At 37.8% G+C, this 15,719-nt stretch overlaps 1 protein-coding gene across 7 annotated transcripts in view; it reads left to right on the forward strand.

Annotated features, from left to right (window-relative positions):
* Window positions 1-15,719, forward strand: part of ITPR2 (inositol 1,4,5-trisphosphate receptor type 2) — a 515,364-nt gene that overhangs the window by 353,524 nt on the left and 146,121 nt on the right. For all 7 annotated transcript variants that reach the window (XR_015253713.1, XM_086713794.1, XM_025930361.2 and 4 more), the window contains one exon: window positions 1,047-1,169. Coding sequence is in view for 6 of the 7 variants with exons in the window: in XM_086713794.1 (XP_086569920.1) it covers window positions 1,047-1,169 (123 nt within the window). In the remaining variant the exon portion in view is untranslated. The remainder of the gene's footprint in view (window positions 1-1,046; window positions 1,170-15,719) is intronic.

Here is a 15,719-nt window from a genome sequence, read left to right on the forward strand (position 1 = left end):
CATGTTCATTCAACAGCAGCAATGTACAATAGCCCTCTGCCTACAACACCTTATTCTCAACATCCACTTCCTTCTCGTGGCCCCCCATCAGTCTCTTGCCTGAGTTCGTGTCCCTACTGTGTGCTCACTAGGTGCCTCACACTTAGTGCTGCTGTAGAACTGTTGTGTTCACGTCTTGATGTACTGACTCTCCCGCTGGACAGTAAGTTCCTTGAGAGCATATACTGTGTTGTACCCACTGTTGGGTCCTCAGTACAGAGGACGACGTCCAGCACCATTTGTCCCTGTACCTAGTGGAAGCTTAATAAATAACGGATGTGTCTCAGGGTTCTAGAGTTGCCTAATTCATTTGGCATTGTCAGTATTCAAACATCAAAGCAAAAATGTTCAAGGAAGACAGAAAATATTGTTCATGTTTATTTAAATAAAGATGATTTCTAAGGCCATTTTCATTTATAGTTCTTTCGTAGTTTTCAAGTCTTTGGAAGTGTTCCAGTTTTTAAAATTTTTTTATTTAAAAAAATTTTTTGGGGGGGCGCCTGGGTGGCTCAGTCGGTTAAGCGGCCGACTTCGGCTCAGGTCACGATCTCACAGTCCGTGAGTTCAAGCCCTGCATCAGGCTCTGTGCTGACCGCTCAGAGCCTGGAGCCTGTTTCAGATTCTGTGTCTCCCTCTCTCTCTGACCCTTCCCCGTTCATGCTCTGTCTCTCTCTGTCTCAAAAATAAATAAACGTTGAAAAAAATAAAATAAAAAAATAAAAAATAAATAAATTAAAAAAAATTTTTTTAATGTTTATTTATTTTTGAGACAGTGGGAGACAGAACGCTAGTGGGGGAGGGGCATAGCGAGGGGGAGACACAGAATCTGAAACAGGCTCAAGCCCACGATGCAGGGCTCAAACCCACGAACTGTGAGATCATGACCTGAGCCGAAGTCGGACGCTTAACCGACTGAGCCACCCAGGTGCCCCAGAAGTGTTCCAGTTTTTCATTATACCTCATAGACAACGTAAAATGCCTGTTCTTCCTATTTGTTTTTTTGATAGGTGGATGTGATGAAGAACGCCTATAACCAAGGATTGGAATGTGACCATGGGGATGATGATGGAGGAGATGACGGTGTTTCCCCAAAAGATGTTGGACACAATATCTATATTCTGGCCCATCAGGTATCACATTTTATGTCCAATATTATTTTGTTAATCTTAACAGTTGTGTTTTGTGCCATGGCTTGTTATATTTTCATGTTCTGGTCCCTTATTTCTTCAGCACCTGCCCCCTTGTTCTGGGCCAAGGAGAAGGAAATGCTCTCAGAATGCCCAGTTGTGTTCCGGGAGTTATGCTAGGGGCTGATCTACAAGAAAATGATACTTGCCACCAAAAACTGCTGGGCCAGGAGGGAGGAAACAGTCCCAGGTCAGAGCCTGAAAAATAGGAAAACCATGGCAACTAATGGAAGTTTGAAGGAGAGAGGAGGAGAGGCTGAGAAGATAGAGAGTGTGAAGGAAGGGGGTATGTTCAGGTCTAATCAGGATAAACCTTGAGGATGGCTTTTGGCCTCTTGGAGTTGTAGGTCGGCATGTTTCATACAGAAGCTGTAAGTATCAGCCTGTAATTAGTTTCCATTGGACTTCTAACAGATATTGGGCTAAATTTTAAATTCTTTTAGAGGAACCATTTTCATTTTATAGTACCTCATGAAAATAGGTGCTTAGTATGTGTTGTTTGATGAATTTAATTTTATTAACATGAAGATCAACTTGAAATTTGCATCTTCTAACACAGATTTGTTTAAAAGTTAAAAATATTGAATGCATAATGCCAATTTGATTTTTTCCATAGTAGCTTCTTTTTTTTTTTTTTTTTTTTTTTTTTTTTTACAGGTTAAAGTCCAAACTTTCTGGACTTTCCCAGTCTTTCTCTCCGGTCATTTTCTCACATTGTCAACCTCTCCCTCTTCCTTCTTCCCATACATCTTAACAGTTAATTGAACAGACATTGGTAGATATAAAGTAAGATCCTGAGTACATTTATTTATTTTTATTTTTTTTATTTTTCCAGTTTTATTGAGATATAATTGACATATACAGCACTATGTAATTTTAAGGTGTTGAAACATTGCTCTTTAGACACTTCTTGCCCTTCTTTGTATAACTATCTAATATACGTAAACTTGAGTATAACTTTTACAAAAGATTCTGGGAAGGTGTCACATTCTAGGATATATTAACAAAAGAGGTTGCTCTGTTTTTTTTTTTTAATACATTTCAATCACTGACAAGATTTTTGGGTCTCTCATAGTATAGTAAAATGCATATATAGAATGCAAACAGGTAAGGGCAGATAGATTATAGCTAGAAAGACAAAAGAGGATTTTAGGTATTGAAGGATGAAGGACAGAATGAAGGGCAAGTTGAAGGAAGTAGAACACAGAGGTTTAGGATGTGGAAAAGGTGTTTTTGAGAGAAAGAGAAATTCAGATGATAGGAATTGAGTCAGTCTAGAAAAGGAGTGACTAAAGATTGAATGTGAATGGAAAGAAAAAAAATCACAGGCTGAGAATGAAAATCAAATTGGCTACTAGAATGAATAGAGAAACCTGATGGCCCAACATGGACATGGGCAAGGAGTTATTTCACAAACTGTAGCATGGTGGAAGGAAAACAACAAGGAAGAATGGGCCAGAGTGAGCAGTGAAAATTTTAGAAGAAGGAAGTAGAGGAGTCCAGCCACCCATGTGCTCTTGACTGAAGGCTAATTTTGCTCTGTCTGGAGAGGATGTCCCCTCTGCCCGAGTGAGCAGTCACACGAACAAGTCCTGACCTTGCAGCCTTTCAATGGGAAATGAACAACCAGACCAGCTAAGGCAGCCTTGGAACCAGTAGAATGGCAGATGTTTGAACCAATCACCCAGATCCATGAAGAGGAGGTTTAAAAATGCAGCCTCAGATTACCAGTATAATGTGTGTAGTAGTAAAAATGTCAAGGTCAAGAAGAGACTTTTCTAGGTCAGTTCATTTTTAAACAGACTAAGTATAAGAGTAGAGAATACAAATTTTAAAAACAGGCTATGGGGGATGTTGAAAAGAATGAAGAATGAGAATAAAGAATGCAAGAGCTAGTCACAGATTGAAAGGTAATGACACAAAATACAAACAATTTAAAAGCGAAGATGGTGCAAGGGTCAATGGTCTTGATGGATTTAAGTTTATGATAGTTCTTGAAGAGAATAGCTTAGATTCAAAAATTATGGTGGAGTTGTCCAAAAGTGGGAGTTCAGAAGTAGTAAAAAAAAAAAAAAAAAAAAAAAAAGGGAACAAAGGGATAAAAACAACTTACTGAAACAAAGAGATAAAATTACAGATGTGAAAATGGCTTGCATGGATATGTAGAGGTTTCTCAATTTCACAAAACCAAAACGTTGAAAAAGCAATAGTTTGCAGAACCAGGATGGTACAGTGTGGATGTACATAAATGAAGCCAGATTTCAGGAAGAGGGAGTACATCAGAGGGGTAAAGGGAAGGAGATTCTGAATTGCTGAACACTCTAAGCCTTGTGATTAAATTGTTAGGAGTAAATATGAAACGAGAGTCCATGCACATTCTTCTAGGAACTCAAAACGGGGTAGTAATGGCAAAATATATGGAACGGGGTATGTGCAACTGACAGTGTCGGGTTACACAACTGACCTCTTATTTAGTTACAGTGACGCAGAACATTGTTACCTTATTACTTTTAAATGCATTCTCTTGGGTGACTCTTCCCACCATCTTTTAATGAAAAATTCAGTTTTCACTCATAGAAGAGAATCCTCTGTGCTCTTTTGATCTTTCCACAAGTGACTCCTTCAGCTTTCTCTAGGCTTGGATGTTATATTTGGTTAAGTGCATTATGAATCTGTTACCCAAACAGCTCCCTCACCGAAGCACAAATGCAAAGAGCAGGGGGTGTATACTTGGCTTCAGGAGGAGCCATGTAGCTGTGCTCCAAGGGTTTGGTGGAGCCCAGGTTTCACTGCTTTCATTGTGGACATGGAATTATTTGTCTCCTGAACACTGATGACCATGCAGATTGGTTTCTGCCTTTGCACAGTTCAGTAATTCTAAAACCAAGGTTCAACTTCCTCCTTGTTTTACTATAATCATCTTTTGTACAGACAGTTTATTTTGGTGCACTGAGACTTTCAATTTTTGTTGTTATTCTTTTCATGGTAGTGAGGTAGTTCTGCTTTTCTGCCATGACATCCTTTTTGGCCCTTCCTGTGGTTGGTGTTACAAGAAACAAATAATGCTTCTTGTAAGTGTCTTGTCTGATCTACATAATACTATAAATACATCAAAAAGGGAATTTCTTAAGTTCTAATACTATGGTGTGTGCAGAGAATTTCCTTAAAATTCAGCTATGTGTCCTTTTTGATTTTCTGTCCTTCACATGTTCTCCTTACGCATTTCTGTCTCTTCTTTCTGCTGTGGTCTTGTTCTTTTATATTTTGCTTTCTTCCTGTCCCTTCTCCCATTTATTCCCCTCTTTCTATAGAATAGTCACTACCTGCAATCTAGGACATTCTTCAGTGCTTTGCATATGTTTAACTTGTATTAAACCATATTGCTTTTCTGATCCCATGTAGCAATTTCTGTTTTTTGTGTCTGAAAATTTTTTTAATTTTATTTTCCCCCAAACTTTATTGAGATATAATTGACACATAACACTGTATAAGTTTAAGGTGTATAATGTGTTGATTTGGCACATTTGTGTGTTGCGAAATGATTACCACCAACCATTAGCTTCATCTCATTGCATCATTATTTCTTATTTGCTGGGAACGTTTAAGGTATACTCTCTTGGCAACATTCAAGTATATGATACAGTATTATTAGCTATATTCACCACTCTATACATTAGATCCCTGGAACTTGTTAATCTTATAACCGTACATTTGTATCCTTTGACCAACATCTTCTTATTTTTCCCACCCCCAACCCCTGGCAACCATACTTACACTGTTTCTATGAGTTCCACATTTTTAGATTCCACATGTAAGAGATCATATGATATTTGTCTTTATCTGACTTATGTAACTGAGCATAATGCCCTCAGGGTCCATCCAGGTTGTTGCAAACGGCAGGATTTCCTTCTTTCTTAGAGCTAAATAGTATTCCATTGTGTAAATATATACACCACCACCTATGTTGTTTCCATATCTTGGCTATTGTAAATAATGCTGCAGTGAACATGCGAGACCTTCTATTTTAATACCTACCAGAACTAAGATTTATATGGAGAAACTTCTGTCTCATGAGGCAAGAAAGAATGGATCATTATAACTGGCTATATGAAATTATTTTTAAAATATAGGTTTTAAAAGTTTTAGTAAGCATTTCCCTATGTCACTAAATGGTCTTTGAAAACATAATTTTAATGTATGCATAATCATTCATCATTTGAATGTACCATAATTTATTTAATCACTCCTATTGTTGGACATTTAGATTTCTAATGTGTTGGTATTATAAATTATGCTATGATTAACATCCTCATACATTAATCTTTGTCTGCTACACTGATTACTTCCCTAGGATAAATTCCAAGAAGTTTAATTACTAGGTCACAGGATAGGAACTATTTTATGGTTCTTGATGCATATCATAAAATTGTTTTTCACAATGTGTGATGGTATTAATTTTACTGAATCCTAAAATTACTACCGTTTAAAAAAATATTTGCCAAACTTATAGTGTTTGGAACATAGTGACCACTCCGCAAATATTTGTTAAATGAGTTAATCAATTATAGATGAAAGGGGATCTCATTAAAAAAAATTTAGTTAACATTTATTCATTTTTGAGAGACAGAGCATGAGCAGGGGAGAGTCAGAGGGAGAGAGGGAGACACAGAATCCGAAGCAGGCTCCAGGCTCTGAGCCGTCAGCACAGAGCCCCATGCAGGGCTTGAACTTACAAACCGTGAGACCGTGAACTGAGCCAAAGTCAGACGTTTAACCGACTGAGCCACCCAGTTGCCCCGAAAGGGAATCTCATTTTAATTCACATCTTTTGGATTATAAATACAATGGACTATCTTTTAATGCTATTTGATATTTCTATTTTCTGTGAATTATTTGAAAATGTGTTTATCCATTTTTCTGACAGCGTCCATTTTTTGTTAGTGAATTTTAATTAACAGTAACAAATCTTAGTCATAGTAGTTATATCTACTTTTTCCTGATTAATTTGCTTTTTAATTTTTTTTTTTTAACGTTTATTTATTTTTGAGACAGAGAGAGACAGAGCATGAACGGGGGAGGGTCAGAGAGAGGGAGACACAGAATCTGAAACAGGCTCCAGGCTCTGAGCTGTCAGCACAGAGCCCGATGCGGGGCTCGAACTCACGGACCGCGAGATCATGACCTGAGCTGCTTTTTAATGTTTTAATGATAGGTTTCTTCTGCCACGTTGAGATCTCTTAAACACTCACCTAGATTTTCTTCTGGTATATAATGAATTCAGTTTTGTATTTGATTATATAATCTTTCCATGTCATAATGCAGAAATAATAAAAAAGTAAGTTCTGATGCTAAGTTATCTTTGAAGATACAGTCTCAGATTTAGTAGTAACAGCAGTCCATGAGGACAGGGTTTATAGGAGTCATGTGAGTGTGATGTAGAGCATGGGTCACAGAGACAGCTTTAGCAGAAGAGGTCAGGGCCAAATCCAGACCACCTTCAGGGTCAGATGGGGCATGTGACTGAGTGCTGAGGGAGCAGGTGAGGCTGGGAGAGTCTGGTGATCCTCGCCCAAAGCAGGCAACCATTATTCACCTCTGCTGACTTTCCAATTGGGATTGTAGGCCCTAGATTTCCACTTCTTTCAACATTTCAACAGAAACCTGAATTTTGAAATTTTTGAAAAATGTAAAATCTTTTAATTTTTAAATTTGACAACTCATTCAGTATTTAAAAAAAAAAAAACATGAGCAGTCCAAACAAAGCTCGCCAGCAAGTGGAACGTAGCCCATGAGCCATAGTTTGCCACTTATGGAAAAGAGGATCCAAATTATCCAAATTTCTCATTTATTCTCCATTCAATTGCATGGATTTCTTGCGTGCTTACTAGATGGCAGGCACTGTGCTAGATGGTAGGAGTACAGCAGTGGAAACTAAGAGATCAGCTCTCAGGGAATTTACATTCTGACTGGGAGCAATGAAGAGTAGAGAAACCAGAAAGACAGGAGAGTGTGATATAAGCTCTGTGGTGAATGAGAACAGGGTGTGATGACAGACAGTGGCGAAATGCCATTGTAGATTGGGGATCAGGAGGGTTTTCTCTGAGGAGCTGAAATTGAAGCTAGCTCTAAGTGAGAAAGCTAATGCCAGCGGTATGAAATGGGGAGGGTGGGGGGCACCCCAGAGCAGAGAGTGGCTTGAAAGTGGCAATGAGCTTGGCGTGTTTAGAGGGACAGAAGATCTGTGAGGCTAGACCCTCAACCAGCTGTTAGCACTCAAATATTATAATAATCACATACAGTGCACCTAAGTCTCCTTTATTATAAGATAGTCATTCAAGAATATTCATTGAGCACCTCTTACATTAGGCATCGTTTCAGTTGCTAAAATGGAAAGATGAATAAAGATGCCATCAAGGAGCTCGCAGTTAAGAGCTCGCAGCTCTGTCTAACAGGGCGATAGATAAATCATAATTTAATATGCTTTTGTTAAAATGGAAGCATGCACAAAATACATTTTCCCTAGGAGTCAGCAGAGGGTTCATGGAAGAGGCAACACTTGAACTGAATCTTGAAGGATAGATAAAGGGGGAAGACATTCCATCAGAGGCAAAAGTTCTGCAAAAATGCGCCATAGATATTTTAGAGGAAGGAACTTCTTTGGGGAAAATTGGTAGGGCTCTTGTGTGATAGCTGCTCATGTCTTTATAAGAAATGAATTATAATCATTTGAATTAAATCAACATCTTTGATAAGTGTGGAGACCTTGATTATAGGCGTTTAACAAATGTATGAATGAATGAATGAAAAATGAGTAAACGAATGAATTAATGACTAAGACATGATGTACTCTAAAACGTCAGTGTTTATAATTTCAGTATTATAATTAAAAAGCTGAATAAATGTAATTTCTTGTTATCATCATCATCCTTATCATGATCAAAACTAATGATAAATGTTTCCACTGGAATATAAATTCTGTGTGCACAGGCAGTATTTTTTTTCTCATCCTGTGCCAGCTACACCTTAGCATATAGCACATACTCAAAATGAGTTTGGGGGAATAATTTCTTGCAAAAATGCATGCAGGCTGATATTATTATTATGTAATACAGGTACTATGTAGGATTAATAGAAATAATCCTACCAAACTGGTATTAGCTTTCTGGGAGCCAAGATCTTATTCAACTTTGATGGAGTTTTTAATTCTGTAGATCACCCTTTACCAATCATATCAGCAAACTCTACATAGATAGACACAGCCCTATAATATTTTCCAGGCACTTTTCTTACTTTTGTTCATGATGCCACCTCAGAACTAATAAAATATCTCCTCTTAAAACTCATTTTAGTACTACATTAGTTTTTCTAAGGTTTCAAATTGAGATGGACTTACCCCATTTCTTAGATGAATCCAACCAACAATGATCTTCTCTTTGTATTGAATTCCTACAGCTGTAATGTTCACCCCAAACTGCATACATACTTTCATAATAGCCTATGCTGTATATCATCCTAGAATTGTTCTTTGTTTCATATGTATAGGTCTTGGCTACTTAATTAGTAGTAGATTCTCCAAACCGGGGCACCCATGAGGCCTCATTTAAAAAAATGAAAGGAAACTTTCCACAAAGAAAAATATCTTGGGGGAAAAATACTTGACATATTAGATTTAAATCCTTTAATGGGCACCTACATATCTTTCACCAAGCAACAAAGACTCTTTGGATTACTTCCACTTACATGACCTCTCAAATTCATGGTTAATGGGAGTAATAAAAAATGCAATCCAGGAAATGGATTGAAATTGGACTCTCTAATTGTTAGTTTGGTGTAAGGATCATGAAGCCAAGTTCAGTGGAAGCAATTATTTTTCTGCTTAACATTTCACGTTTGGTAGATATATATTTATTTCTGAGTGACATAATTGTTATGTTACAGCATCAATCTGAATTCTAGCAACTTAGAAAGCCTTTGCCATATCTTGGCTCCTTCTTATGTCTGCTCTGATTTCAACCATATCCACTGAATTCAAAGTCTAATAGGAAAGCTGGAGATATCAGGCAGGGGTGCTTCTTTATGTGTTTTTTTTTCCATGCAGAAAAGTACATAGCATTTCCTAACATATTTTAAACCCTTGGATTGTTACACTGTCCCCAATAGAAGACAGTATCTCTTTCTTTCCTTTCAGGAGAGAGAGAACGAATGGTAGGAATAGTCATCATGTTTCAAGGACTAGGGTTCTTAAATTTTTTTTTTAAGTTTATTTATTTACTATGAGAGAGAGCGAAAGTGTGAGTCAGGAAGGGCCTGAGAGAGATAGATAATCCCAAGCAGTCTCTGGACTGTCAGTGCAAAGCCCAAACTGGGGCTCGAATTCATGAACCTCTTGATCATGACCTGAGCCAAAGTTGGAAGCTCAACCAACTGAACCACCCAGGCGCCCCTTAAATCTTTTTTATTTTAATTAAAAAAAAATTTTTTTAATGTTTTATTTATTTTTGAGAGAGAGAGAGAGAGAGAGAGAGAGAGACAGAGCATGAGCAGGGGAGGGGCAGAGAGAGAGGGAGACACAGAATCTGAAGCAGGCTCCAGGCTCTGAGCCATCAGCACAGAGCCCAACGCAGGGCTCAAACTCACAAACAGTGAGATCATAACCTGAGCTGAAGTCGGACGCTTAACCGACTGAGCCACCCAGGCGCCCCTTTTTAAAAATTTTTTAATGTTTATTTATTCTTGAGAGAGAGCGAGAGTGGGGGAGGGGCAAAGAGAGAGGGAGACACAGAATCCCAAGCAGGCTCCAAGGTCTGAATGGCAGCACAGAGCCTGAAGTGGGGCTTGAACTCATAAGCCATGAGATCTTGACCTGAGCCAAAGTTGGACACACAACCACTGAGCCACCCAGGCACCCCAAATCTTTTTTTTTAATGTTTATTTATTTTTGAGAGAGAGAGAGCGAGAGGCAAAGAAAGAAGGAGACAGAGGATCCAAAGTGGCCTCTGCACTAACAGTGAGCCTGTTGTGGGACTTGAACTGGTGAACCTTGAGATTATGACCTGAATAAGATCTTGACCTGAATGAGATTATGACCTGAGCTGAAGTCAAATTTAACTGACTGAGCCACCTAGGTGCCCTTCAAGGACTAGGATTCTTATGTTACGTTATGCTGAAGGAATTTGCTGGATGTCCTGATAGTCCTCATTAATCCATTTTCTTTTCCTTAAGTATTTGACCTCAGAGCTGCCATTGCTTGAGCTATATTCATTTTAAGGGATGCGCATATACATACACTAAGTAGCTAAATTTTAATTTATACTGAAGTGGAATAAAATGTATATATTACTCAGACTACTTAAAATGTTTTCCTTAGAGACTTTGCCACTCACCTCTTTACAATTTCTATTTTGTTATGTTAATATATAGTAATCAGCATTGCTTCGTTTACTTTATTTGTAGAAACAGAAGGATGGGTTTGTAATTGGATACATAACTTCCATCTGTAATATCTTTGAAGGGTTTTAACTGATTTACAATTACTTCATCTTTATTATTGCTTATAGTGCAGAAAGTAGAAAACACAGCTGGGCTTTTCAGCTCACAGAGGCACTTGTAACTCAGTAATATGTTGGCTAGAATATTATACAAATAGCTTAGTTGTTATTCACCCTCCATTTTCTCCATTAGCTGATTACGTCACTCAACTTCTCTGACTTTACCTTTCTTGTCTATAAAAATCTGAGGGGTATCCATCAACTGTGTTTCCAGAGTAAACTTTCAGAGACTTTTATGGACACTTAGAGAATAGTTGGACCATGATGGCTCTTTTACCGGATTAGATTATGTTTTAAATAATGTAACAGAGAAGCTAACCAGCTACTGGATATTTATGTATTTATTTATACCTTTCCTACTCACGAAAGGAATCTGAGGTCAAGTAAGAAATGCACTTGTATAATTAGACTGTTAGAATTCAAGATCAAAAGCCCTGAGAAGGAAAAGGAGTCTAAGTATGCTAAGGGTCTTGGCTGATATTCTTACTGCTTATCAGTAGGACTCTGAGCTTCTTGGTAACCAAGAGTGAAAAATCATGTGCAATACAATTAACATCTATACAGTTCGTTAATGGCCAACTTTTTTCTGGTATTTAATTCTAAAAGAAAACTGTGTAAGGGCATAGGACAGCATGGTAGACGGTGTTTTCTAAGCAGTTCTACAGAACACACCAGATTTTATACAAGTGCACAGAGCTGTTTTTCAGTCTTCGGGGATGAATAATGTTCAGCACTTCTGAGTTACAATCAAAAGTGAGTATAAATAAACTGGAAGTATTTACAGTACAATAGTCATTGTGAAAGTAGATATGTAAGGTCACTTTGTAGAGAGACTTCGACAATGTGTAAACTTTCCAATATGTAAACTTAGTAGAAAAAAACCTTTTCTAATGTCAAGAGATTATTTTACTAAAATCGCAGAAAATGGACTAACCTTAATTGCCCAGCTACATGAAGAAAAACTATTGTTAAGTCTTGGCAACAGATATGTAGAAATATAAGCAACTGAAGGAACTTTGCCTGAAAACTTAACATAATTGTAAGTTTTCTTTTCTAAAAGAAATTCTTTTTAAAAAAAAAAATTCGGGATCAACTATTTTCCCCCTACCAAAAGATATTTTTCTGTGTTGCCTTCACAAAGCAGTTTGAGGTAATAAAATACATGATTATTAACTAATGCTACTTTGAGCATTAATTATTCTGTTTCTTGGCAACCAAGGCAAAGAGAAATACTTGTTACATGATTCATATATAATGCAAAAAAACAACAACAAAAAGCCACTCCTGTTGATTATTAGTGTAGCACAAAATTTCTTTGCACTTAATTTTAAGAGGAATTCATTGAGGGAACCCTCATGTAGTAATATTAATTTTTGGTGGTGTGACAGAGGTTGGGATTAGTAGGCCTTTCTCACTAGTATAATTTGGAAATAAAAAATGCCTCTCAGACACCAGATTAAAAAAAATAAATAAAAATCTTGTTGTATCCTGTTGCCATACATTCTCTGTAGTAAAAAAAGTAAGCAGATTTTCAATTAAAATTTTAATGTAATATAAAGGTTGAAAATTTTTTCGATCAACAGCCCATGAGTCCAGCATCTACATGGAGCCTGGTGCACAGGAAGTTCTCCATAGACATTAATCTCATCAGAATTCCTTTTATAACTTTCCCCAGCTAAATTCATTCTTAATTCATTCTTTATTCAGTGCATATTTACTGGTTACCTGCTGTAACCAGGCTCTGTTCCGTGCTCGGGATAAAGTAGTGAGCAGACAGACGAAAATCCCTCCCCTCAATGAGCTTGCATTCTCATGGGGATAGGTCTCTACTTGTGACTACATCATTTGCTCCTTTCGGGGGCAGATAATCTACAGGTATCATTTGTGCCATGGACATGAAGATTAAGGTGTGCAAATGAGATATAGTCTCTACCCTCATGAAATTTGCCATTCGTTACAGGGAGACATAAAAACAATCACAGTGTGGCAGCTCCTGTAGAATATGTATATCTGGGGTGCCCTGGGGTGTCAGGTTAGGAGTGGGCCTTGGAAAGTGAGCTGGTGGCAGAGACAGGGGAAGAGCCAGAGGAATAGAGAGAGAACAATTTCTTTCTATACTCGATCATTCCATCATTTGCTCAGCATTCAAGCATGAAAATCTGCTTCTCTAAAGCCCCTAGTCCACTGGGCCATTACTCTGCTCCCTTTAATACCAAAACTTCTCAAAAGATTGTACACAATTGCTATCTCCAATTCTTCTCTTTCTCTTCTCTCTGGAATCCATCCCTGCCAGGCTTTCATCCTCAGCATGGCACCAAAACAGCTCATGGTGAGGTCACCAGTGACTGCCGTCTTGTTACATCTAATTTGTTCTCATCCCTCATCTTATCTAGCCTGTCACTAACATTTGACACAGTGGGTCACTCTCTTCTTTTTGAAATGATTCCTCCACTTAGCTTTCACACAGCACAGTTTCCTGGTCTTTCTGCTTCCTTATTGGCCCTTCTCAATTTCTCTTACTGGTTCCTATTGCTCTCTCCTGCTTCTGTCAGAAGTGTTCTAGTCAGTGTGTTCTAGGATTCATTCCATGGATCTCTTGTCTCCTCAATTGACACTCACTCCCGAGATAATCTCATTCAGTCACGTGACTTTAAACACCAGCTGTACCACAATAAGTCCCAAATTTACATCTTCGGCGTGGGCCTCTCTTCTGAACACCGGACTGGTACATCCAACTGCTTGTTTGAGATCTGCATCTAAATGTCTTTTTAGGCATCTCACACTTTACATATCCATAATGGAACTCTAGATTTCCCAGTTTTTCTAACTCTGATGCAAATCCAGGCACTGTGACTCCAGAACCTGAGCTCCTTATCATTACTTTACCCCGTCTGTTCCTGGGTGTTCCCATTGCACACTGTGCTTACATCTACCAGTGAATTATTGTGGCCTATTTAGTTGTTTGTCTTCTCTTCTGGACTCCGAATTCAGTAAAAGCGGGTGTTATGTATTATTCATGAATGTGTTGCGAAACGCATAATACTTGTGTTTGATATGACAAATACTCTTGATTGATTAAGTGGATGAGTGACTATTACAGTCAACAAGTGAGCGCCATAGATGACTTAAAAGGAAATAGCTAATCTTGGCTGGAGTTACTGCAATGGGCTTTGTGGAGGGGCTGATATTTTAGATGAATCTTACATATGGATGAGTTTTAGATAGGCAGAAAAAAAGTGAGGAGGGGGGCTTCTCCATCATAGGGAAAGAATGAGCATGAGTAGAGGAAATATTCACCATAATATGTATGTGGAGGTTAAATGCTCTGGGACATTACATTAAAGGGACAGAGGAAACAGTGTGGTGCCGATGTGAGAAGTAGCAGTGGAGGGCACATCTTAGCAAATTCTAGAGGGCTTTAAGTACCAAAAAATAATTCAGTGTAAATATATATTGAAATGTGACATAGCATAAATTTCTGTTAAACTGCTCCTTAGGGTACTTAGTTCTTATTTATGGTGCCATAAAATTAATGAGATATTAATGATTTTGTAGAATGCTGAAACAATAACACAAAAACAAATGGCACAGAAATCTGCTTTAGAAGGTATCCACTGACTCAAAAGTATTATTACAAGTCTTAAAAAGATCTTTTAATGATTGTACTTTTATTCATGCACTAATTCATACCCTGACATTATTAAGCAAGTGTTTAAAGATAAATCAATTAAAAATGAACCCATGAGAAAATATAATTAGTAAACACATGAGCCAGTATAAAAACATTGACATCAAAGCACTAAGTAATATTCTGGGCCTGCATGTTTATACACGTGCTTGCATGTATCTGCCTATGCATATTGATTAACTTGTTTTTCTAGCTAAAACATAAATGTAAGAAAGATAAACTATACAGCTAACACTTTATCCTGAAGACGCATTGTAGAAGTATAAGACAGGATGCCATGAGAGAGATCCAAATAATACCTTTTAGTCAGTAGATCCAGTTCTAGAACATATTAAGCTAGTGTATGAAAACAATTCTCTTCTGATTTAAGAGCTGAGAGACTCATATAGGGATGTGAGTCTTACTAGTAATGCAGTGAGCTTGCTCAGCACTTGTGTTTTGTGGCTATTGGTACATTCTGAATTTCAGAATTACTTACAGAGGCACAGAAAAATGACAGACCATTATAACAAAATCATTCTGGAAGATAAACTGTTGGGCTAAAAAGTCAAGTTTCAGAAGGGGAAATAGTTATCCTCGGCCAGACCAAAAAAGTCCCCCTTCTACGTCACAACCAAGTAGTTATATGAAATTATACAGCGGGGGAAATTTCTGGAAAGTCCCTTGTTAAGATTTATGTTGTTGATAAAATAGAATCATTTTTAGACATATAAAATTGGTTGGTTCAAAACCTAGCTTCTAGAAACCTATGTATGTGTGTGTCTATTTCTCTATGTTTCTATCATTTTAACATCTTGTCAGGTATGAGACCTGCAAACCATAAATGTGTGTTACATTTATAAAGAGTTTGCCGACATTTTGCAAAGGGTCTCATAGTAAATATTTTGGGCTGTCTCTGCTGTAGATACTCAACTTTGCCATTCGACTGTAAAAACAGTCATAGAGAATACGTAAACAAATGAGCATGGCTGTGTTAAAGTGAAACTTCACTTAAAAAAACAACAGGTGGCAAGTCCGATTTGACCCATGAGCTGTAGTTTTCCAAACCCTGCTTTAGATGATTTTTACAATCTTCACAGTCAAAAAGTTTCCCGTGTGTCCCACATTTGAAGTGTCTTTATGCACGGGGCGCCTGGGTGACTCAGTCAGTTAAGTGTCCGACTTCGGCTCAGGTCGTGATCTCGTGGTTTGTGAGTTTGAGCCCCACGTCAGGTTCTGTGCTGACAGCTGGGAGCCTGGAGCCTGCTTCAGATTCTG

This window comes from Puma concolor, chromosome B4 (genome assembly GCF_028749965.1).
Source record: "Puma concolor isolate L17-30 chromosome B4, mPumCon1.1.hap2, whole genome shotgun sequence".
Taxonomy (NCBI): Eukaryota; Metazoa; Chordata; class Mammalia; order Carnivora; family Felidae; genus Puma; species Puma concolor.